This window comes from Myripristis murdjan, chromosome 16, assembly GCF_902150065.1.
Source record: "Myripristis murdjan chromosome 16, fMyrMur1.1, whole genome shotgun sequence".
Taxonomy (NCBI): Eukaryota; Metazoa; Chordata; class Actinopteri; order Holocentriformes; family Holocentridae; genus Myripristis; species Myripristis murdjan.
In genome coordinates this window covers 28201733-28227418 of record NC_043995.1, presented here as the reverse complement: position 1 = coordinate 28227418, position 25686 = coordinate 28201733, and the positions used below count along the sequence as shown (strand labels likewise).

Genomic DNA, 25686 nt, shown 5'->3' with positions numbered 1-25686 from the left:
CAGTAAATTACATTTAATATATAGAATTACAATAAATTTATATGTTATGTTTTTGAAAATGTCTTAGCAATACATGGAATAATAAATTGGTGAAACATATATAATGCAATATAGTTATATATATTGCATCAATATATTTTAATATATGGAATGATACATAATTGCGCATTTCAGATATTGCAATATATTGGAAAATATAAAGACTAGTTCCCATATATGGAAATGTATCGAATATATGACATGATATTTTTAATATACTGCAACATATTTTTGTTTCATAAGGGATGGTGCATGGTCAGGGAGAAATCCTGGACAATATACTGTGCTATTCGCCATATATTTCACATTAGTTCATATATTGCTTTTTTATGAGTGCAAGTGACCCATAACGCCTTGCCCTTTACCATGACTTAATATTACAGGATGTCTCCGGGGGGGTTCGGCCTCGTCTTAGCAGCATGTGTGCAGGGGAGAGGGAGCATGGTCGCTGCAGGGAGCTTTGAAAGCTAAAGCTTAAGGGCGAAACATCTTGCCGAGCACCTGTGAATGAGTTTGGTGAGGTATGACGACAATATTTGCAATAAATAAATAAATAAACACACTGAAAGACGGCCTGTGCGGTAAAAAATTAACTTGATGCTGTAACATGGAGGGGCTGTGTTTGTGGAGGCTGACGGGTGGCCGGTGTCTGATAGGGCTGGTTTTGTACCTCCGAGGATCCGTCTGGTCTGTGGTGACTCAGCCTCACTTAATCCCTGACCTCAACCAGCCACGTTTTCTAACGGTCTTACTTACATAAACAGTTTCTCCGAGTCAGTCGGCGCCTGTAAATTAATAGAATTTTCGAGCGGTAGAGACTAACGGAGAAATGGAGGGGTTTTTCATTTGATTAAGGTCTGAAATATCATGAAATGTGACAAAATGGGTCACTGTGCAGGGCATCGGTCTGTACAGAATATGCCGCAGGGAGTCAGACATACGGCCCGCGGCCCAAATCTGGCCCGTGAGCACGTCTCATCTGGTCCCCAGGGTGTTTTGTAGGGAAAGAGGAAAAAACAAACATATTTTTAAATCAAAATATCAACTTTTCAACTGTTTAATTATGAAATGTGTCATAAGCACAATAAAGTTAAATGCAAAAGGTCGAAGACTGGTGGAAAGAGCAGGTATTTTCCTCTGGGAGTTACATGCCAAACCTGTATTTTTTTGCATTTATCTGTTCTGCTTTATGTAATTCTATATTATGTGCTATTTTTGTGCTCCAACAGGCCAGTTTTCATTGATTGGTAGGCTCCAAAATGAGTGATTTAAAATAATAAATCAGAAAATAGCCAGAAAATATCCATGTGTCGACTCACACTGTACTGATGTTAGCAAAAAAATAATCCGGCCCCCGTGAGGTCTCATTTGAACGAATGCATGCCTCTAACTAATATGAGGCTGACACCCCTGATGTAAATTTTTTTGGACTTTTTGCAGCATTTTGCATTCACTCGGGCCTTCTGGGGTTTTCTTGGTCTAAACCCAATGCTAACACACCACAGTGTGCGTACATTAGAGGTTATGAAAATCTTCAGCTGTTATTTCATGGAACAGCGGGGGAAAATTAAGCCAACTTTTCACTTCACGCTAACCCGATCATTAGGGCACACTGTGCAGAAGGAATGGATTCAGTATAAGTGTTGCAACTCTTTTCTGCACTCAGTTGCAGAGGTGACAGCAAGGGGTGGGAAGTGACCGCCACCCACAAGCAAAACGGTGGTTGCAGTTTGTCTGCTCCACGAGATCGGTCAAAAGGCCGAGGCGGGTGGTGAAATAGTGAAAGTCGCTTCTGTGTTTTGGGAGAAAGCAGCCGTATTGGCATGTGAAGGGAAAGGCCAGTTTGCTGCCCTGGTGACAAGTGCTTCGGGAGCTGTGGCAGGAGTTTGTGACAGATGACGGGTTGACTTCTCAAGGCCACAGGGAGTGATTCCCAAACCTGGATTTAGCCCAAACCTCTCCGAGAGCTTGGCAAGGCACAACAAGTTTGTGCTTTTAAAATTTTTAATCAGTTGAACTGCAAGTGAACTGCAAGCTGAGCCACGGCAGCGTTTGAACTGCGGGTTAGTAAGTCGCTGGACGGTGATGTGTAATGACTGGACTTGACTATAGGGACTGCAGCGGGAGGTTGAACGTGATGAGCCTGATTACAGAGGTCATGCTGAACTCAGCGAGGCTCTGAGGAGGAGATGTAGATCTGGACTGAGGGGCAATGTGAGGAGGTCAGGCGGAAAAGTGTGTAGTGTGTGTGTGTATATCTGTGTGTGTGTTTGTGTGTGTTAGGCCACAGAGCAGTGAGATGTGTCATAATGCCACTAGGACACTGGAGTCCTGCCTTGATCAAGCAGGCTTTATGTTATCCAGTCATGTTAGTGTTTATGAGGCTTTCTGCTCTCTTTTGGGACAGCTGGGTGATCCAGTGTTTAGACAGACCGCCCTTCAGCTGGACCCTTCAGCTGTCCCAGGTTAAGACCCATTTCAGCAACCAGCCACCCCACCGAACAAGTCTTTGAGCAAGACACTAAATCCCTAGCAGCTCTGTTCTGCATCTGACCCTGACCTCTAACATCCTCAGAGAGGCATAAGACAAAAGAGAATTTTAAATCAATGAGTTTTTTCTTTTTCTGAGGGATTATTGTTTGGGCATTTCTGCTTTATTAGACAGTCACAGTGAAGAGAGACAGGAAAGACAGGGCAGAGAGAGGGGATGACCTGCTGAGGGGATGCACCCAAATCCCAATCCATATTCAGCAAGTAACAAATAATGGCTTTCTTCTGAATAACTTTTCCTTCCAACCACTTTTTTTTTTTTTGTAAGTTTGGCTTGAAATTATGCATACATTTGCTTCACAAGCTGAGTTTACTTGCAAAGGGTAACACTACTATTGCTGTTGTTGATATCCAGCCCTTTAATTTGAGCTGGCATTAACCCCAAAAGTACATCTCATCCTATGCAGCGGATGGAGATAGACCAAAAAAAAAAAAATACAATAACAGTCAATGTGCACAAAAAAATGTGAATCATATTAGATTTCTTTTGATTTGCAGAATACATAGTCATTAGAGTGGGTTTGCTAAACTTATATAGTTTTAATAAGCAGGAATTTTGGTCATTTTATATTTATTTGTGGTGAAAATCCAACAAGTGAAAAAAATAATAAATTACTTCTGGTTTGAGCCACGCCCACTTTTTTCCCCTGAATCCGAATCGGAATTATTTTGCCCCAAAATAAATACAAATGCAAATACAAATATTGGTGCCTCTGCATACCCCTAACCTGCAGCAAAGGGTCTGGGCCGGATTCAATCCCAGGCGGCTATGGCTTAGCCTCAGTGTTTACATGGTAAGGTCGCATAAAAATGCACAATCTGTGTTGTCCTCTCTGGCAAACTCCCACCATACTTTACTCCAAGCTGGTTAATACAAATGCTAAAAGTTGGGTGGTGGTGGTGGTAGCCTAAAAGATAGAGACGACTTTGTGTAGTTGTTTAATCTTTAGGCCGGCTCAGAAAGTTTGAGCAAAGAAAGTGAAAAACGCTCTCCCCACCATTTAACCTCCAGTTACCCCAGTCGAGCTGTTCCGTGTCCGGCAGAAGGCGGCTGTGGTGTACTGGGAAGCTCCCGGGTGTGAAAGTGAATAGGTTTATCAGTGTGAAGCATGGTGCTGTGGAGAAAGAACATATCTGCTCAGCGAGATGTCTTCCTGGAGAAAAAAAAAGAGAGAAAAAAAAACTTATTCATAAATACTTTGCTGAGCTCTGTGTGTAAGGAGCCTTATTGACTGGCTTGCATGTATGGGATTCCTCCGAATCTCATTACTTTCTATCGTGGGAGTATGTTTGCAAAGAACCTGTCAGTCAGTTTAGCACTGCATGTTGCTCTCTGAAAAGCAAGGCAATCTAAAAGAGCTTACATCAGAAAAAGGAAGTGGTTACACACCCAACGAGACACTCCACCCGGCTCATTCACCTTATCGATTTTCTTAATCAAAGGCTAAATTGATTTACAGGCCTGCGCCATTACGTAAGGCTTAAAAAATATATTTGGTTTACTCTGGTGCTGAAGTGTTGAGGAGTTGAGAAAAAGCCAGTGGTTCAGAAAAACAGTCTCTTTGACTGAACACTGGCCCACGTGTGCTGGCAAAAACAGAGGAAATGGCAGCCCAAAAGATCAGGACAAACCCAAATAAACAGGAGTAACATGCAGAGTGAAATGCTTAAAACAGGCCCCTTTGACTGTGTCACGACCCTTCACACCAACAGACCACAGGGGGAAATAGATTGAAATGATACCACTCACTGCCAGCCCCAACCACTGCTTCACTATGTTTTTAGGCTTTTATATAACAGACCATGAAATTGGACCTTTGAATTTGGGCCTATTTTCATTCCACACTCTGGGCTGAAAATCAATACGTGCATTTAGATTAGTTTGTGAAGTATTGGCTAATAGTTTTAGTGCACTTACAGCAGGGCATTTTCCCCTTCTGGCATTTCACAGAGTTCTTGAACTTTTTTCGTTCATCAGATAAGATTCAAAAGAAAAGAAAAGAAAAAAAATAACATGATGTGGAAATGAGGACAAATTTAATCCGATACTGCTTGAAAAAAGCAAGAATCTTCCCAGGGCTTCAGTAGCCGGCCAGTGCCTTTTCCCCTACAGCAGCTGCTCTGAACCTCGGGGTTGAGACCCTGCTGGGGGGAGCAAAATGATTTGGAGAGTTCATGGGATGATTTTTGGACTGTGAAGGAAAAGATTAGTTTCAGAAGTTGCTGTACTTTGCCTTATTTTTGTGGTGAATGCTTTAGCCTTCAGATGCAATTATTTACAGACTGTGCTTTCTGGTAATCAATTAGGTGAAATAGCCTGACAAGAGAAAACAAGGGATCACTTGTCTCTTAGTTTGCCATTCTGTGCAAGCATCCCTTTCTGTTCAGGGGGGTCGCAAGCCAAAAACGTCAAGAACTGCTGCCTGAAAGACGTGTTTGCTCCTGGTGAATCTGCTCATCTTTTGTTCTCCTTCATCCCCGCAGGCTACATCGAGGAGGCGTGCATCATCCCCTGTCCTTCAGACTGTAAGCTCAGCGAATGGTCCAACTGGTCGCGCTGCAGCAAGTCCTGCGGCAGCGGGGTGAAGGTTCGCTCCAAGTGGCTTAGAGAGAAGCCTTACAATGGTGGGCGGCCCTGCCCCAAGCTGGACCACATCAATCAGGTACTGAGCCTGAAACTGAGCTCTTAATGCACACAACAGATGTCTGTGCTGACGACTGAACAGCAGCTCCAGATAAAAACCAAAGCTGTTTTTCGACTCACCATTGATTCTAAGTGAATATTCATGAACTGTGCAGCTGATGTATTTGCAGTTATTACATCTGTGATCCGCATCATACGTATCAGGCAGTGCACTGGAGAGGGAGAGGGAAGGAAAAGAGAAAAAAAAGGGAGGCAATGAAATCTTAATGAATAATAAGCTTGAGTCCGCAAGGCTTTCCATTACCTTCCCCTCATTATGGTGGCACTCATTTTTGCTGAGCAGAGACAGTGCAAAAAGCAGTGGATGCTATAAATGGATTCCATCCACCATACTAATGCCCCACTGTGCGGTGGTTGATTCCTTGAGGTTGCCTTGATTTGCAAAAATGAAATGCTTTCCAAGTCCATGTGAATATCAGCAGACACAGATTAGGGCTGTGTTGATCTGTGTTCGACACTGTGTGTGTGTGTGCCTTTGCTGAGTTCACACAGGTATTTATGCCAGAGGCTTTTCTGATTATGTCCTCTCGAATGTTGCATTAATCAAACGTACTGCACTATATGAACAGTTGGCATGTGTTCATTAATCCAGCTGTCTCCTTTTAATCCCCACCAATGCCCACTGGATATGACTCATTGCTACAGGCCCAGGTAAGAGCTGCTCTCCTCAGTTATTTGTTATGTAGTCACAGATGTTAAATGTCAGCAATGTCAGTGGGTCACTGACATAGATAGATGGACATAGCCCCAGTATCCTTACTGCAGATGTAAACAAGGCACAATGGCAGATTGAAGGTTTGGTTACACAAACATTTCTCCGAAGCAGAGCTGCTGTGAGGGCAGAAATAATCTCATTGGTTGTGTCAGAGAGCCACAAAGAGCTGCAGCTTTTTGGAGCCTAAGTTCGCTAAATGACAAAGTTGAATGTTATAAAAGGAAGTCATCGGCATATGTAATTGGAAGTGACTGGCAGGGAATCCTTTTTTTATTCGTTCATGACCAGAACATTCACAATGCTATTTAGCTGAAATAAATCAGCATCAACTAGAACAGCTAGATTGAACTTGGAGGGTCAGTCAGGCTGACCCAGATAACATGGCATGACTAGACTTAAGATTTATTTGAATTAGTAGCCAAATCACCAGGCTTTATAGTATTTGTTATTTCCAAGTGGTGGAGGGTCAACCACGAGAGTTTAGGAATTTCTCAATTATACTTTTTTCAGTGTGTATATAAATATCTTAATTGAAATCTATACCTCTTGGACATTCAGGTGGTTTAACATAAAGAGGAGACTTCTTCCTGTGTGTAACTATGGCTGGCTCCACAATGTGGGGATTTTTTTTTTCACTTTAAGGCGACAAAATCCAGTCATCAAAAGAAAGTCAGAAGTTAGAGCAGAGGTTTGCATCCATGCATCCTCGTCTACTGAGATTAACATGGATTATAGATGATGAAATCAGAAAAGTTCAGTTCATGAATTTGAGGTAAACTGGTGCAACATTATTAGTGCTCCTGCAGCCGTTGGCATTCAGATTTTTATTTTTATTTTTTTTAGGCTATTTCCTCACCAAAGAGTTACCATAGTTTAACCTTATGGGTGCCGCATACACAGATGTGTCACTTTTAACTTTCTGCGGCTGGCTGCTGCAATTCAGAGCTGAAAATCAATTCCAGTCAGTAAGGAGTTGTGCACCACCGCTACATCTCTCTTACCTCTTGCATTTTTCACCGAGGCTCAGTTTGCGCCAGGAAAACTGTAGTTCTTTGGCTCCGCTCACCGAGGTCTAAGCCTCCAGCGCAGCTCTGCCTCTGAGAAATGTGTCTATAACCAGAACTAATCTGCCGCTGTTTGACCCTTTAATTTGCAGTTCCGTCAGTTTGAAGACGGCTTATAATGCTAATAACATGCTAAGCAGGTAAATAAAGCTGCACTGTCCTCAGGTGTATGAGGTGGTGCCGTGTCAGAGCGACTGCAATCAGTATGTGTGGGTGGCCGAGCCGTGGAGTGTGTGGAAGGTCAGCAACGTGGACTTAAAAGAGAACTGCGGTGAGGGCGTCCAGACCAGAAAAGTCAGGTACCTATCTATCTTTCGATCAATCTCTCTGTCTAGTTGTCAGTCAGTCTGTCTATCAGTCTGTCTCTGTCTGCTTGTTACTATTTATCACTTAAAGATACTTTTTTCACAGTACTCACCGGTAACTGTATGTTCTTTATAATAGTATATTGTAACTAGAACGATTAAGACATATATGAGAATATATTCCAACTACTAAAGGAAAGTCTTTTTTAATATGTATTTCTGTGCCAAAAATGTTGAAAAATGGCTAAAACTTGGGGTGGGGGGAATGACCAGGCAGTATTTTCCGCTTAACAAAAATGTAAATGTAATTTGACATAATTTCAAAGGTTTACTTCGTTACTGTTCCTATAAGAAAATCATTAGATCGAATGCAATTTGTGGTGGAACAAAGTGCTCTCACACAAGATTTGAGAGAAATGCTTAAAATGCTTAAAAATATGAAATTGCTTTGTTGAGGCTGTCAGTATTTTTCCAGTACTTTCCTCTCTCCCTCTTTCTCTCTCTCTCTGTCTCTCTCACACACACGCACCCGCCCCCCCACTCACACACATATAAATAGCTTTTGTTTTCCTACTATACCAACAATGCATTCATTTCCTAGATAAGAAAAACAAAAGAAAGAATGCAACTTAAATTCACTATGTGATTTATTTCAGCGTCTCTGTTTTTAGCCAGCCGCTGTCTGTGTTTACTGTGAACACTTGGCTGGCAGTGGTGTTTTTATCGCTGGGGCTGAGAAACACTGTAGTAATGCAAAGGTTGCAGTCTCTTCACAAACACTCGGTGAACCCTCCACCCCCCCGTCCACATAAAAGAGAATATTTGACCCTGGCGTTCTCCCCAGAAGCCGCAGCAGCAGTGATCCCTGCTCTGCAACGCCGACAAACAAGGTCATGTTCAGTGTGTCTGATCTGATCCCGCAGGTGCATGCTCAACACCATCGACGGCCCATCTGACCCGGTGGAGGACTACCTGTGTGACCCGGAGGAGATGCCCCTGGGGGCCAGGGAGAGCCGGCTGCCTTGCCCGGAGGACTGTGTCCTCAATGACTGGGGCCCCTGGAGCCGCTGCAGCCTGGTGAGAGCCACATCCAGATCAGAAAGCCGGGACGCAGCTGTCTGGCATGACAAGAAAGGGAGACGTCCAACATCTTTGAAGCCCGCTGAGATTTATCTTGATATCTTTTTCTTGTCAGAAATATTTTCTCCAAGGTGCAACGAATTCAAAGAGTAGTAGCACTGCATTATTATGAGTAGTGTGTGAATCTTTGTCAGCAGGTTATTTCCCGTCCACCGTGGAGGAATAAAAGAGATATATGAACTGTAGAGCAGCAGAAAAATGGCTTATACATCACCTATATTATCCTGTATTCACTGCGTATTGAGCTGGGAAGGCAGGTGATTTACGATAAAGACTCTGCGAACTCGTGAAGCAGTTTCCAAATTTACATTTTGTGATACATGCACCTCTGCCCATCAGCTGTGATGCAGAAGCAAATAAAATGCTGGGTAGAGTACAATCTGCTGTAGGTGATCATCACAGGGCAAACAACCACCAATGAAAAAAAAACAACAACAATATTTTCTGAAAGAGCATTGCTTTATGCTTTTTCTCCTTAAAATACACCATCTTTGTATAACTTATTTCAGCCTGGTATTATTTGCTATGATTTATGCCAGGTTATATATAAAGATTTATTTCAGGCTACAAAAGGTGGTACTGAGATATAAACTGAGACATCAGGGCACTGGGTTTACCTGCCACTACATCCCTGCCCGTGAGACTTACCTCAATCGCCTGTAAAAGAGGAAGAATTCACAAATAGAGTTTGGAAAAAGAGATACCGACTCCTGATTGCATCACGGCTGCAAAGCGTAGGGCTACAGGCTGCAGCACACAGGCAATCTTCTCTCTCGCACTTGCAAAAAAAAAACACGTAAGGTGGCAGCGCATCCAGTTCAGTTTCTCCCCCTCTGACACCTCTGGTTCGTGGTAAAAAGCCGATTTAACCGCTCCGGCTTCACCTGCTGTTCTCACATCAGCACCCTGGCCATTGTTAATCAGACCCCATTCTCTCCCAAAGTGCTTGACACGCCGACTTCCCACAATTCCAATCTCGACGTGGAGTCTGCAGTGGCACCAGCGGGGCCTCTCGCATGTTTTATTCATCATGCCTGCGATGGAGTTATTCTAAAGGCTGTCATTTCTCCCCCTGCTTTCCCTCTGTGACCAATGACTGTGTAGAATCTGGTGGTTTACCGTTCCAGCCGAATATCTGTTTGAGCCACCCTGTCATTTCTCTCTCAAAAAATTCCTACAAATTCCTCATTCTGGGAATGCCGGGAGGGAGATGAACATTTTCTTCTTTTTATTCGTTTATTTATTTATTATTTTATTTATTTTTTGATAAAATGAGAAAACAACTCCCCGCGGAGATGCCGGCCTGGGGGGAATGGCTTGACATCAGAACAGCCTATAGTAATCCACTTATTTAGAGAAATGAATTATGGCGCAATAAGCTGGGAAATAATCCAAAAGCGGGCAAATTCACACAGTTAAATCGACTTTAATGTTCAATAAATATGGACATCACGGTGGCAGGAGCTCTCTATTGGAAAAAAAAAGGGGCTTAGTTCCAATTCAGAGATCTGTCTGCATTGAATTCTTATCACTTGCAGCAATATGGATTGCCTAATCATTTACGCATTCATGAGAACATTTTTGTGACCCGCCGCTTGGCTAATAGAGAGCCTCTGTTTCAGCCCTGCACCAGAACCAACAGCCGGGTGCGCACGGCGTACGCCATCCGCTCGCCGAGCGTGGGGAGGCAGTGTCCCGACACCACCGACAAAGAGCCCTGCAGCCTCAACCTCAACTGCTTCAACTACTTCTACAACATCACAGGTAAAAGGCAAACATGGCAACCCTCCCAGAGATTTTTGTACCATTCGCCCTCTCTTCTCCCAGTTTTCTCCCATGTTTTGATCAAACTGCCCTTTTACTATTTCTTGAAAACAGCTGCAAAAAAAAATTCAGACTGATACTATCACTGTTTTTCCAACTGGCTCCATACTGGCGCTCCATACGTCTCCATAGTTACCTTCTTGCCGCCTTCATTGAAAACACTGTTAGGCCAACCCCCTCTACTTTGCCTGTGATTTGGGTGCTTTAATATATTATTTGATTTAGTTAAAGTTCTTTTTTTTATTTTAAACATATGTTTATTGGTATTTTGATTCAGTACATGGATACAGGACATATATAAACACAGTCTCAACAGTTATAACTTGATCCCACCCCCAACCCACCCACCCAGTATCTCATCTCTCAATAGTTACAGAAAGAAACACGAAAAGGGAAGGATAAAAAAGAAAATTACAGATTAATATAAATCTGAGTACATAGTGCAATTCCATGAAAATAAACTGAATACAAAATAAGTTCTAAGTCATGTTTAAGGTCTTGGTAAGCTACAGAGACACAAACAACTCATACAAAGAGCTATTTGTGGAGCATGTGTTCCCATTTAGCACATGTTTGTGTGATCATTTGGTCATTTTAATCAGTTGCAGGCATCAGATGATTTGCCTCCATTTTTGTATTGTTATGAAGGGCCTACATAGTGAAATGATGCTGTTTTCTGAAACTGTATTTTTCAAATGCAGCAGGTTCATACAGGAGAAGAAAAGATGTGGTTCTGCACTGTATTTCACAAGTTTTAAAAGCCACCAGGCTTACAAAAATCTCCCGATTGTCAGGGCTAAAAGTTGGCAAGTAGGGGTAAAAGAGATATGGAGGAAAAAATGCTGTTGTAAAATGATGTGTTGTTTTCATAACGTTGCAACGGATGGCAGCGGCTGAGCTGAGCGGAGGGCGACTTCAGCCGTAACTCCATGAGGCCGTGACAGCAGAGGACGGGGTTTCTGAACGAGCCGGCGACTTTTGTCAGCTCTTTTCAAAGGCGTGGCGGCGGCAGACGTCATGTGTCTTGTTCAGGAAATGCACCTTGCGTTTTGGATGTGTCATGTTTAGATGCACTGCCCTGGGTCCTCCACGCTGAGCATTCCTCAACGTCCACCATCATGTTGTCAGTGGGAAAATAATGGGTGCCATCCCCGTGCCGCTCGGCGCTGAGCTCTCCCCAGGAGGATGGGGATGTTGATGTCGGTGTCTTGCTCCCACGTCCTGTTCCAGACTTTGCTCTGATTCTTTGTTGACTTGTTAAGTCTGTTTAGTCTCATTCTTTCTTTTTTTTTTTTTTTTTTTTTTTTTTTTTTTGGTGAGGCCTCTTGAGAAATGTTTGTGAAGAAAGGCTCCATACAAATGAGACTGAACCTGAGCTTGAATGGGCTCCTCATCTGTTTAGAGAGCAACTTTTCCAACTTTTTTCTTCTCTTGTTTTTTTTATTTTCCAACAATTTCACCCCCTTTGTCGCTTCAGGGTGGCTAGCTAATGCTAATTACATAGCTTGCCTAGTTGTTGTTGAATTTAGTGTTGAATTGCAATGAGAATGGAGCTCCTCCACACCTTGGGAGCTTTGAACACCAGTGGCGCTCACACTCTTGCTTTGAAGAAACCCTGCTATCTGATCATGGCCTAATTTACTGTTTTTTGTTTGTTTGTTTGTTTTTTTTAGTTTACCTGTACTTGCTGCGAAGGTTGACTGCGCATAAAAAATGTTTTTCCATAAAGCCCTGCCTCATACTCTACACAGATAAACACATTAAAGCCTGGTGCATACCCAGGACGACAATAGTCTGGCCACTGTGGTTAAGTGGGTAGATGCTCAAGGGCACCTCAGCGGTGTTTGTTAAGAATGGAGAGAGCGCCTTCCTTTCACCTGTCTCACCCAGATTTTGCAGGCTGCTCTGGGATTTGAGCTGTCAGCTTTTGCACAAGCTGCCTGCTGTAACTCTGAGGCTGTCACACACACACACACACACCATGCTGCATCACATCTTACACCAGGGAGGCTACTCTGTTGCATTCCAGTCTGTAAGCTACTACGTTTGTATCGCTAATGTAAAACCTTTCAATTAAAAGTGTGAAAAATTTGAAAATTTAAAAAAAAGCATGAATTGGTGGTGCATTTGTCAGTGTTACTGTCTGTGCTGTCGTTCTCTTTTCTCTCTTTCTGTATTGTTATGCACAGATAATCCCTGGCGCTGAGATCGCAGTGGCATACAGGCCTCCCAGGGTATATGTACATAATAAACTAGCAGAGATCATTATTGGGAAAAGGGCTCTTTATCATTGTTGATGTTGAGACCATCTTGCCTCCACTTTCCCTCCCTATATCTCTCTTTTTCCCGCTGCCTCTCCCTCTCTCTCTGCTTCTCGCTGTCGCTCTTTCTTGTTGCAATCTCCCTGTTTCGCTCCCCAGAGTGCCACAAAGCTCCTCGGCAGAAGGAGACACGATTCCCAGCTCAGAGTCAGGCTCGCAAACGAGCTCGCTGCAGCTAAAAACAGCCACTCATCTTTGTCAGAGGATGGCAGACTTCATGAGTGATACCTCAGCCCCCCTGTTGTTGCAGAGTGTTTTTTAACAGCAGCATGCACAATGTGTGTTTAAAGACTGGCGTCCAAAAGCTGCAATAAAAAGTAGTGTTTTCATTTGATGGTGCTCTGTTTTTTTTTTCCCTTCGAGTCCAGCTGATGCACAGCAAAGCCACGGCCCTGCTTCTTTAAGTTCTGACATTTTCTGACAAGGTTTCTGGTGGAAAACTTGTATTGACGTTTCTTTCAAATCCTCCTTATCTTTCAAAGGAGGACACTTTAAATCTGACTGTTCTGCCATACAGCTTGCTCAAGGCAGATGGTGCTGACATATAGGGCTACTGATGTCAGACTGACTTAATGGATTCAAGTGAGTTGATATAAACCCTCACTGACCTCTTTGCCGACAAAGTAATCATCTGTTATCGACAGTGATCTGTGCCAGCCAGAAGCTATTTGCAGACTGACTCCAAACGTGAGCCGTATTTCAGAGATTATTTTGAGGCCTTGCAGTTTGACTTGATAGTTGTGAGTGACAGGAAGGATGGAAGGGGGAGAGAGAGAGAGAGAGAGAGAGAGAGGGAGGTGTCATGCAGCAAAGGTCGCGGGCTGGAGTCAAACCCGTGACTTTTGAAGTGCATGCACGCTCTCCGGCCTGGTGAGCATTCAGGCTGCCCACTGTGGGCACTTCTGTATGCATGGCACATCAGAGTCAAAACGATCTCTCCAAATATAAAGGGAATTGCAAAGTGAAGGCATGGTAGTTTGTGTCTGGCGTGTCAACGTCATGGCAGTTCATTTAGCTGTGCTCTGCAATGCATCATATCAAAGCTAAGGCTTAATGCTGCAGTGAAATGCAAAATGACCTCTTTACCTTACTAATTCTCCATACCATAATGTACTATACATCTGTTTAACGCAGCATTAAGCAGTATGACATGCATTGTTTTTTTTTGTTTGTTTTTTTTTTACAGTAAAGTGACCCCTTGCAATTTGAATGTTATCACTGTGGGTCTTTTTTTCACCAAAGAATTTATAGCAAGCCTGTTGTTATTTAATGGCTTGAGCTTTCTAAATGTCTGCCTGAATATGCTCCTCCTCTGCACTCCACTTCACCCCCTCGCTGCTTCAACTTCAAAGCCTCTCTCAAACCACATGTCCTGCAGATAAACCTATCCAAATTTCAGGTCAGTAGGTTGACTGCCTCTCTCACCGCAATCAGCACTGCGGGGACAGTTTATTCGAAGCAGCTTACCTTGTCGCTGAGAGTCTGCAGCCTCGACGCATTTTTCAATTCAAGGTCAGAGACAAAATACTCGAAGTAATCCAACAAGAGCCTTGTGAGAGTGAAACATTTTCCTCATTTCCATGCCGAAAATGAAAATGTTCACCTCATCTTTCGGATTTGTGCAAGCAATCTACCGTGAACCCGACAGCAGGACTGACTACAGTTTGAGCTCTTTACACCCTCTAGTGGTCAGTATTTTTTTTTTAAAACAATTCTCCCTTCACCTGCTCATCATGTAAAAGCTGTAACTTATAGCACAAGTGACAACACGGCAATGCAGAAAACCCTGTTTCCTTTTCCTGTGTCAATTTGAGACTTCTGGACAGTCACTGCCTCAAATCCCACCTCAGCGTCCTGGAAATTTATTGAATCCTGGAATCAAGGGACCGTCAGCATGCTGTAGCCTTGTGAAATGCATACATTCTCCTCTCCCCTTCCTTCCTGCTCCTCCTCAGTCTTGTCTCCCTCTATCCTCATCCTTCCTTACACACAGACACTCACACACGCTCAAACACAGGGTGGTAAAATCAACACCAGCCACCAGCCAAACACACCGGGTAAATGTTTGCTGTGTGGTAAGTTTGTGTGCTCTACCAGCTACAGTGGCAGGTAACCAATCAGCATGACGGGGTCATTTTACACTCAAAACATCAAAACTGCAGCTGGCAGACAAAAAAAAAAAAAAAGTTTCCTGCCATGCTTGCACCTGATCTTGCACCTGATCTTATTCTTTTTTTTTTTTTTTTTTTTTTTTTTACCTCACACTGTTGTATCATACATGGATGTTATAAACACAGAATTCGGTCCTTTGGCTGGTACAGAATAAAATGGTGGTTAGAGTTGTGTTGCTAGTTTTCGGTGCCGGGGACTTTTTTTTTTTTTGAGAGCAGCTACCCACTGGGGAGTTTCCCCGAGAAGCATGAACCTTCAAGGGATTTTTTTTCTGTTTGCATTTGCACTGCCAGGAGCTTAAGTGGTGTGAGCCGGCGGATGGTATCCAACGTCATGTCTGCTCAGATCTGCTTGGGTTGTTGTGGTCTTTTATTTTCCTGTAATTCTGTTTCAGCTTCTTGATTTTCTCTCTGCATTGCTTCGCTGTGTGGTGGATGGTTAGCAAGTTGAGGCTAGGCTCAAGAAAGCCTGGACTTCACTGTCAGTCCATTGGTCCATGTTTCCGTCTTTTTTCAAAGGCTAACATGAAGAACTGTTGCGTACACGGCTAAGTTTTTACAGATTTTAAAAATGGCAGTTGCCGATGCTGCATTGGTTCATGTGTTCAACCAATCACTGTACACTTACTCAAGCTCCCTTTTGTGCTAGGAGAGTATCTGCACTGAAGCAGGAGATGAAAAAGTCCCTCAAAACATTTTGAGAACTTTGATCGTTCCCAGTTCCTGCAGTGCGGATGCAATACAAAGCAGGTAGTTCATCCAGCAGTTCTTAGATCCATTAAAAAGTTCTCCAGTCCTAAAGAGCCTTTACCTGAGCACTTCGACAACTGTCAAAACTCAGCTGAAATCACATTATTGAAGATTGCGCCTCTGTTTGCTCCTCCAGTCGACATTTGCAAACTAGCAAACCTCTAAACAGCAAACAGACACCTACTGGAACAAGGATTAACTCAACTATAATGAGAACTCAACTATAACCACTCCTACTCACCTGTGCAAAGACGTCAACCTTTTATGTAACCTGCTTAAAAAAGAAAGCTACTGGCGGCACACGTCTTTGGTCCTTTCTATTAAACTTCTTGCGTCAGAGGATTCACGTCTTGCTGCAGATTGGTTTATATAGAAGTTAGTCCAACAGTGCTAATTCGACCATCCAGGAATATCGATTCGAACAGGAAAGCCCATTCTAGTCCATTCAAGTTCTGTGGTTGTAAAGCATGAGGATATGGATTACATTTATTATCCGGGCACTCTGGCTTTTATATTTGTAAAATTGAATATAAGGTTTCCAGTGTTGGAAATTCGACCGTTGCACTCATTGTGATTTTGCAGCAGTTCTTTCAGTTTTAATGCGACATTTGTTTTGAGTTGTCAAGTGTTAATCGCAGAGTTGTCTGTCCACTCACAGAGCTGATGGCAGTAGTTCAAAATGATCCGATGTTAAATAAACAGCAGGGAGTGGACTGATGTGAACACTGGCAGGTTTGACAATCAGAATTAAATTAACAGTGACGATTTAAAGAGCATGTGCTTCGTGCCAGATATGTACATGTCCTCTGTTTGTCCCCAGACTGGAGTACCTGTCAGCTGAGTCCCAATGCTGTGTGCGGGAGCGGCATCAAGACCCGGATGCTGGACTGCGTCCGCAGCGATGGCAAGTCTGTCGATCTCAAGTTCTGTGAGGAGGTAAGCTCTCCTTTTATTCCTTAGTTCCTTTTTTTTTTTGGTCATTCGTCTTCTCTTTCTTTCTGCCTCAGACACTATTGTTATCACTTTATTTCTTTCACGCACACATTCTTTTTTAATGGCTTAATCATGTCAGTCATTACAATACATGGCCGTGCTCTTCCAGTACTATTAGGCCTGCAGCAATATGAAAAATTCAAAAGTATTCCCATGAAGAGATTGTTGTCTGTGCTTCAGGCCGAGCGCTTTTATTCATTCATAATCTGTCTAGGCTTGCTATAATTGTAGCCGGCGGGCTGTGGCAGAGCTGTCCCCACAGCTATTTAACCCTTGGCCCTCTCCATCGTCTGGCTCATTCACAAAAACACAACGTGTCAGAAACGGTTTCAGAGTAGCCTCGATATCCCCAAAACCGGCTGGCCTGGTGCTGCCCAGCACAGTCCGCCTTCAGCCAGAGCAAAGGCCTTTGGGAGTTGTAGTGTTGGGAGGTCAAAGCCCGGCATCTGGCAGGAACAGATTGCCTCGGTGCTGCCGTGATTGTTCAGTTTGTGACACAGAGTGTTGTGAATGATTTGATGATGACAGTTCATTACTCCCCATCTCGTAGCTGAAGTTGGAGAAGAAGTGGCAGATGAACGTCTCCTGCGTGGTCGAGTGTCCCGTCAACTGTCAGCTGTCAGAGTGGTCGGCCTGGTCCGAGTGCTCGCAGACATGCGGACTAGAGGGTAAGATAAGCGATATAAAACACGGTGAACAACACTTTAATCAACTTAACGTGTGCCAAACATGTGGCATTTAGCTAATGCCAATATGCGGAGCAGTTTATGGATCACTGGCTGTTGCAGTGGTCAAACCTGTGGGTTTTTGATACCATTTCTCAACTTTTTATCATTAATTATGTGTAGTTACCTGTATCTCTGTAGCAGTAATAACAACAATAATGCTAATAATAAGAATAGCAATAAAAATAAAAATTATTTTTATGTAACTTTTTTGTTTTAATACAGGTCAAAGTACAGTAATCAGTTACAAAAAGCAATATAAGTAAAACCAGAGACCAAAAGAGCATAAGTAAAGTCAGGGTCAATTAATCAAAGATCATTATTTAAATCCCGGTCCATTAGTGTGTGAGTCTAAGAGGTGATTTAAAAGATGAAACTAATTTAGCCAGCCAGAGGTCTTCAGGCAGGCCGGCTTGATTGCAAAGGGCCAAGGAACTCCGCTTTTAAATCTGGACTTTGCATCAGTCGGTCATTCTCCTCCTAGTTCCTGCATTTTTTTTACTTCTTCATTTATTTTTAAGACAAAAGAGACTTTTATCTGAAGAAGCAATACAGACAGTTTCAAAAGATACGTGAGGACACATAAAAGCATGGAGGATTTTTTTTCCCTGATCACTTAAGGATAAAAAATGGCTTAAATATTTCTCACTTGAAAGAAACAAGACACGTCATAATGGTGGGATGATCTTGTGTGAGTGAGCTCGTTCCCACCTTAAGGGATGAATAAAGTATATCAAAATAAAAATAAAAACATCAGACCCACTTAACCTTTTCATCAAGGCTCACATTTGCATTAAAATTATATGATTAAACTCCTCATGCATAAGCTATGACAGTGTTACCACTGCACCAAACCTTCAGTAAGCTACAAAATGCAGTATTTATGCGAAACACTCAAAAGCCTCAAGTGTCCAGAATGTCAGTAAACAATAGAAAACGCTACTGTATTATACAGTCCCAGTAGAAAGCACTAGCAGCTTTTCTACATAGAAGAAAAACTTCATCTGCGATAGTTCACCTCATCTGGCTCTTTGTTTCTTTGTTGATCAACCGTTGGGCCCCGACCTCAGCATCCAAATGAACAACAACTCTTGGGTTGTCATTGTTGGTTTGGATCCACTGAACCTGCTGGGAAATTTCAGGCAGAGTTTCACTCGTCTCCCTCATCAAGTACCATCAAAGTGGCCTCAAACAAGGCACTTAGGAGCACAGCAAGCGTGTTCAGAGCAATCCATTCAAACTGTGAAGTATTTACTCCATAGGTCTAATTCATTTGGACAGGTGACAACAACGATGTGCAAACTTGGGTGGAACCAAATAGCAACAACCCCAAGACACTGATGACTTGGGTTTTTGGAGATTGATGTCTGTGCAGATTCTCAGTGATCCAGGTCATGGTTTTCCACGTAGAGCTGAATCAAGGGCAGCCGGTCTTGTTTGTAGATTCTCGAAGACGTTTCGCTTCTCATCCAAGAAGATTCTTCAGTTCTGACAGACTGGTGCAGAGTCCCAGGGATTTAACCTGCATGCAGACATTATGCAGGTCTTAACAAACAAGTGGCTCAACACAGGGGGACCAACTCCTCAGGTCAAGACTCGGCAGTTTACCTGCACCTGAAAGAAAAGGGACACCCCTTCAAGGACCATAATGTTCATATCTTGGATAGGGAGGAGGGATGGTTCTAAAGAGGAGTGAAGGAAGCTGTCTATGTTAAGACAGAGAAACCATCTCTCAACAGAGGAGGAGGTTTCAGACACCATTTTCCACCTACAACACTGCCCTGTCATCTCATCCCAGGACATTGAATCATTCACTCTTGATCCCTTGTAACCCCAATGACCGTCCTTCACTCCTGGAGTCAGGTGATCCTAATGACACTCCAAACAGGAAGGATCACTAACAAACGATCTGTGTAACGCCCCCATGCAGGTTAAATACCTGGGACTCCCCACCTGTCTGTCAGAATTAAAGAAGCTTCTTGGATGAGAAGTGAAACGTCTCAGAGAACCTACAAACAAGTCCAATTGCTTTCGATTCAATAGTATGTGGACATCAGGAGACCGATGATGGAATCCGATAGCCAGTAGGTCCTTTCTCTCATGCTAAGAAAGGCAAATGTGAATCAAGGTAAACTGAAGTCTGGATTGATGCTCATATTCAGCTATATGTTCTTCTCTGGTATGGACACTAGACTAAGGTAAATGATGGCAAAGAGCACAGACAAGTTCATTTGTTTTGACTCCCCTCGATTGGTTTTCCAAAATCAGGATGAACTATGATTACCAAACTCCTGTCCAGTCAACTAGCTATATGTGAGTTCACAGGACTTTTGCTTACAAGCCCTGGTTTGCATGTAAACCTAAACAAACCAAATACAACAAAAAGGCACCCATGAGGGCACAGACCATGGCCGTTTCAGCTGGTGAGGGCTGTCCTGCCCCTTGACCAGCCATTCTGCTGGTGTTCACGATGTTACATAGAGGTTTTTTGGAAACTTTGGTCTTGTCTCTTGTGTGTGCTAAACCCCGGCAAAAGCCATGCCCCTTGAGTTCATCTTTTCTTCATTGGCCCACGACCAAACTTCCCACAGAGTTTTGTGCAAATCCATCCATTACTTTTTGAGTTATCCTGCTGCTGGATGGACAGGAGTGAAAACATGACCCCCTGCTGCAGGTTTCATCTCTGTCACGGAGGTGAAAATTAAAAAACTTTTCCACTACAGTTCGGACCAAAGAAAAAAGACAATAGGTGTGATTGCAGTTGGTCCAGTGGAGCTGCTCAGTGGCCATCACTAAAAGACTGTGGTTGCACTGGGCATCTCCAAGGTGTGAATGTATATAAATGTATGAATGTGAAACAGGGAAGTGCTGAACAAGAACACGCTGTCTCAGCAAAATCCTGGGGGAGCCGGGATAAATAAAGCTTAAAAAAAATTATTTGCAAATGCCGTTTGACCCTGGGTTGGTTATAAGGAACCTCTTTACATCATTGGTGTTCTGTGTGCGTATGTTTGTGTGTGTGTGTGTGTGTGTGTGTAACTGTACATTGAAGTACTGAAGCATGGCGTTGCTGAAAAAGAGTATGCATGCTCAGCAAAATGTTCTTGGATATATAAAGGTATAAACACATCCCACTCCCACTGGAGGCACTTGGAATGGAAAATGGCGTAGAGGCGAGCGAGGGGAAGCGTTCATTTAAGTGAGAGTGATTGCGTTAGAGCCCTGCCAAACGACTGGCGAAAATTTGGCCTTCTGTTTGCCTGGTTGTTGTTCTGGAGGATCAGACAATTGATTCTATCCCATAATATCCTCCTGCTCCTGGGGGCTTTGGGGACCTCTTTGAAGTAGCAGTGCCGCAGCAACAGTTGCTAAATCACAGGGAATAAGATAAAAGTTAAAGAATTGCTACAGGAGCAATAGAGGATCTTATTTGATCTGTGTATGTGTGCGGGTGTGTGTGTGCAGAGGGGGCCGTTCCTCTTGGTGGAATAGGATATGAGGTTGTGTGTGTATTGGAGAGAGGGGAGGATGGTTTGTGTTACGTGCTGAAAAGTGCCGCAGGTTGGCAAAGGTACACAGCGAGGTGAGCAGATTGCCGGCTGGGCGGCGAGAAAATGAAAGTGGTATATGCATCAAATGAAGGGTTTTGAGATTTGAGAGTGGGAGGTTTTAAAAGGGTAGACTGCAGGTGGGTATTTCACCTAAGCGACAGCATGTGTGTGTATATCTGTGTGCGGGTGCGCGGGGGGTTTTGTGTGCAGAGTATTTCGGGCCATTCAGTGTGGTAACTCTGCACTTAAAATCAAATAGTCTCTGAGCCCTTGGCTGTGATGTATTGGATTTATTTTAAGAGAGAGCGCTGATTACTGTGGGAGAAAAGCCCTTCTACTCAAGTGGCCCAAGAACTAATCAAGATGGCACAGACAAAGCACAGTCATCTGAGGCTGTTTTGGAAATCCTGCTACATTCAGTCAACTGCAGTTATGTACAGTGAGATTAATTTAATGCCTTAAACACTCGCACGCATACACACTCATGCAAAATGAGCTGCTTAAGGATTAAATGGGGAGCTGTTTTGTGCCGAGGGGAACGGTCACCTCATGTGTCTTGGTCTTGCTTTGTCTTGAAAGCACACAGCCACCTCTCCCTCTGTGCATTTTTACCGTCTCAGCACTAACTTAAATGCGCTAATGGCTTAGTGCAGCAAATCCACAGTGAATTTATCTCCTATCAGGCGGGTGAGCGCAGGGACCCGCGTTTCAAGACTCAGTCAGTGTGGGAGAGGAAGCTGCAGTTTGTGTCGGTGTGAATAACCGCTGTTACCTGTTCACCGCTGAGGGTGTCACGTCCTGTGTGTGTGGTCCAGGTAAGATGTGGCGGCGGCGGTCGGTGGTTCAGGCCTCCCAGGGCGACGGCCGGCCCTGTCCCACGCAGATGGAGCAGTGGAAGCCCTGTCCCGTCCGGCCCTGCTACCGCTGGCAGTACAGCCCCTGGTCCGAGTGCAGAGTGGAGGTACGTCGCCTTCTGTCAGCGCCACATGTCGCACTTTAACATAATAATAAATCATCACCATGTTAATGGAGCATTTTACCCTATAAAGCCATTCGTATCATATATGATACACATTTTCAATTCCATTTTTTGTTTTCAGTTTAATCAATACTTGACCAAAATACTGTTGTATACCTTTGAACCATACCATTGGCACTTCAAATACATATAATATATCATACACCAGAAAGGTCATGTAATAACATATTTTTTGAATTTTTTGTTTTTTTATATATTTTGTTATAGGACTAAATAAAGGGTTCAATTTCAAAAAATTGGAATTTTCTGCCAATTCTTTCATAGTTCAGGCTTTACAGGGTTAAAAATGTGTGACCAAAACCAATGAGTTGCAACATCAACAGGTTTCTGGTATTGCTTACGGTGGCCTGGACTGGACAAACCTCCAGAAGTGACATTTTCACAACAGAACAACTAAGCAAGATAATTGGAGGAGCGAAATAAATTGGGTTACCCTCTTTATGAGAGGAAGCTCTGGGGTTCTTGGGAAATGTTTGCAGCGCCTGTAATTTTACGATATCTAACATGATGAAGTTGATGCCATCAGCCGAGCTTTTCATTGGTCAAACATGATGTGATTTCTTGAGATTGTCTTGACAAATTACATTTTTTCGATATGTTTAAGCATCTAAAGTTCTACCATTTAAAAAAATAACACATTTCCATCATTTTGTAAAAGTAGGTGCCCCCTTTGTGTCAAATGGTGGATAGCTCATTTTGGAACAAATCCCATCACACAGGTCCCAGGAAGAAATGGAGAGAACCTGCAAATGGGCAATTTTAATAAAATTTCGAATAAAATGTCTGATTAGGGCATCCTCCTGGGAGTATGATTCAGTGTGTGGGAAAGAGTTGCCCTTTGATCTCAATAAAATTCAAACATTAAACTATAAGCAAAGAACTGGAAGAGTCTGTTTAATCAGAAACTGCAAACTAAATCAACAAGCAATAAGCAGGATATTAAGTTGCATTTACAATCCATATCTCACTTGCCTCAGAGCTTTAAAAAAAAAAAAAAAAAACTAATCTGCTTCTGCTTATCTCCATCTCATTTGTGATCGGTATAAATTGAATAAGGAAACTCAATAAGAGATAATGGCTTTTACCTGAGTTCACTTCATCAGTGTACATACTGCGTTGTACATTCAGTGGTTATATGCTCTCAGTGAAACGCATTAATGACATACAAATTTATCACTTATCAGCCATATATTGTAACCTGCATTTTTGTCCACCAGCCACAGAGGTAAGAATTCATCAGCCGCTTTTACAGCTGCAACTTCTTGAGCAGAACATGACCCCAAGACAGCACAGAGTAGATTAATTTACCAGCGCCTGCCAAAATTTACCAGCATGGAGCCGCTGGCATCTGGCTGCTCATGATCCTCGTTATTCCCCAAGCCTGAGCGCGGTAACTCATCGCCCTGCCGCTGCCTGTGTGGTGTTTTGTGCCCGTCAGGATGTGGTGTGCGGACACGGCACGCGCTACAGGAACCTGTCCTGTTTCGTGTCCGACGGCTCCGGCTCCGGCGACGGCAGCCTGGTGGACGAGGAGCTGTGCAGCAGCCTGGAGATGGCCGTCAACGGAGACAAGAAGATCAGACTGAAAGAGCCATGCACCCTCCCCTGCCCAGGTAATCATGCTGCCTTCAGGTGCTGTCTGAAATATTAAAACTGTAATTCAGTTAGGGGCACTCCAGTCAAAGAAAACTTTATTGCCATCTGCAGTAAATTATATTTGGCAGTATGGCTCTGCTCTGGGACCTTCCTGCCCTCCTATTAGCATACATGGAAGGTTTAAGGCAGGGGGAGCAGCAGCAAAGCAGCAGTCGCATTGATTAAGTCAGACACAGCATGACAAGCAGGAGCTGAGGTTTAGGTGGGTTGTGAAGGGCTGGCAGAGGGAGCAGCAGGGCTAAACAGGCAGGCTGAAGCAGCTTAAATAAGGCGCCCTGTGTGAGATTTGCCAATTGAATGTGTGGAGGGGAATCAGCTGAGCCGTCAGCTGATGTGGGCTGCTTTGAAACCAGCTGATGGTGCTGGGATTATGAGCTGAGCTTGACTCCGTGGCCTGCCTGAACTAATGTTATGCTCAATTTGTACTACACGACTACATGAGCAGCACAACAAGTGGTTGACTGGGAAAGTCCAAATAGTGGAGAGAATGCAAATGATGGGAGTGAGTTATTATTGCATGGTTGTTTGCATTTTCACTCTTTGTTTAACCCTCCTGCTACCAACTGCTGCACTACTGGTCATGTTAGGTTAGGGCCCTGAAGCAGAGGGAGGGTTCATGGAGATTATAAATGACTGTAGTTCATCAGTGTCATCCAAAACAACTTGATTATTGATATTTCTTACATGTTTTTTACAGCTAAAACCGTTTGAGACCCAAAAACATTTCCTTTTGCTTTTGCATTTACTCACTTGTCCCCATTAAATTAGGAAAAGTCATTAAACACAAAGCACAAAAGCGATGTTAATCATGTATTTAGGGACATTAAACATTAAATGGAGTCAAATTGAGCCAAAAGATGATAGGAGGGTGAAGCTGTCTGACATGTTTGTTTATACTTATGAGCTGCTCCCTTGGTGGTGAAGACACAAAAAGCCATATCCACACCACGAGTCACATGCAAGGCTAATAACACTATAATATAATAACACAATAATATACATGTTACCATTCAGTTCTCACTGGGCTTGTAGTGAAGTCTTTAGCATTCTCTGGATCCACAAAGGACACCTTCACTACCTATGTGATCTTTAATGTAGCTGCATGGAGAAAAAAAAGACCACATTTTGTATGCAGGCAGCGGCACACAGCTGCTGTTTTACATTAATAATCCTGGGTGTAGAATATTTCAGAAAACTGTGAAAATAGTCCTCTCCTCGTCAAGCTTCTCCTCCCAGTCTCCTTTGTGCTCTGCAAAGATTTACCTTCATGCGCCAGTGGGCGGGTTGGATTTGTCACCTGTTTTCCACCTACACGCATTGTGTCCACTGACTAAACTGAAGACGTCCCGTCAGCTATTCACGCTTTTGCATTAAGCTTGGTGGCACGCTGAGTTTTTGTATTAACCTCAATGATGCGTTGAGCCCTGATGCTGTTTTCTAGCCACCAAAAATTCTTGTGTTGCAGGGGCGAATGTGTGATTATTTCCAGTCTATTGTAAGTGAATGCACAACCACTTGTATTTACGGTGGGGCTTACCTGAAGGCAGCATAAGTGGACTCGATCAGGGGTCGTTTTCATATTTTGGACCTCTTAGTTAACTTTCATCAACCCGCAGAACCCCATTTGTGGTCATTTTGCACCTCAAGGAATAAAAGGAGAAAAATATTATACTTGAATATTGATAAACAGACTCAACGTAGTGAGACTGAAATAATCACTAATACTTTTTTTACTCGTAAAATGATTAAACTCTTCATCATTTTTGCTAAGAAATCCACTATAAGCCTTTCAAGGACCCTCTGGGGGTTCCCGGACCCCACTTTGACAACCACTGCGCCAGATCCTGACAGCAGCTGTGTGTATCTGTGAGGTTTTATGCAGATATATTTAGATATGTTTCGTCGCTTTTAGTGACTGAGGGAACCCTCTGTCCTTTCTCTGCCTGTCGTGATAACCAGACTGAATCATGACAGCTGACGCATTTCAGTGCACATGCAGGGTTAGGTTTGGTCGCTTCTATTTCTATTTCTTCTCTGTTTTCTATTTTATACTCAATGCATTATTAGGGCTACCTGCTGTTTCCATGAATAAGACTGACAGCTGAATCCAAAATAGTGACCCTCTAAAATTAAATTTTT

The 25686-nt window shown here is 43.2% G+C and overlaps 1 protein-coding gene across 1 annotated transcript in view; it reads left to right on the top strand.

Moving 5' to 3' along the window:
- The window catches only part of thsd7ab (thrombospondin, type I, domain containing 7Ab), a 90267-nt gene that overhangs the window by 50488 nt on the left and 14093 nt on the right, over positions 1-25686 (top strand). The window contains exons 17-25 of the mRNA XM_030072219.1: positions 5074-5252; positions 5939-5944; positions 7238-7371; positions 8301-8454; positions 10140-10281; positions 16404-16519; positions 17127-17244; positions 21668-21813; positions 23330-23504. Of these exons, the coding sequence (XP_029928079.1) occupies positions 5074-5252; positions 5939-5944; positions 7238-7371; positions 8301-8454; positions 10140-10281; positions 16404-16519; positions 17127-17244; positions 21668-21813; positions 23330-23504 (1170 nt within the window). The remainder of the gene's footprint in view (positions 1-5073; positions 5253-5938; positions 5945-7237; positions 7372-8300; positions 8455-10139; positions 10282-16403; positions 16520-17126; positions 17245-21667; positions 21814-23329; positions 23505-25686) is intronic.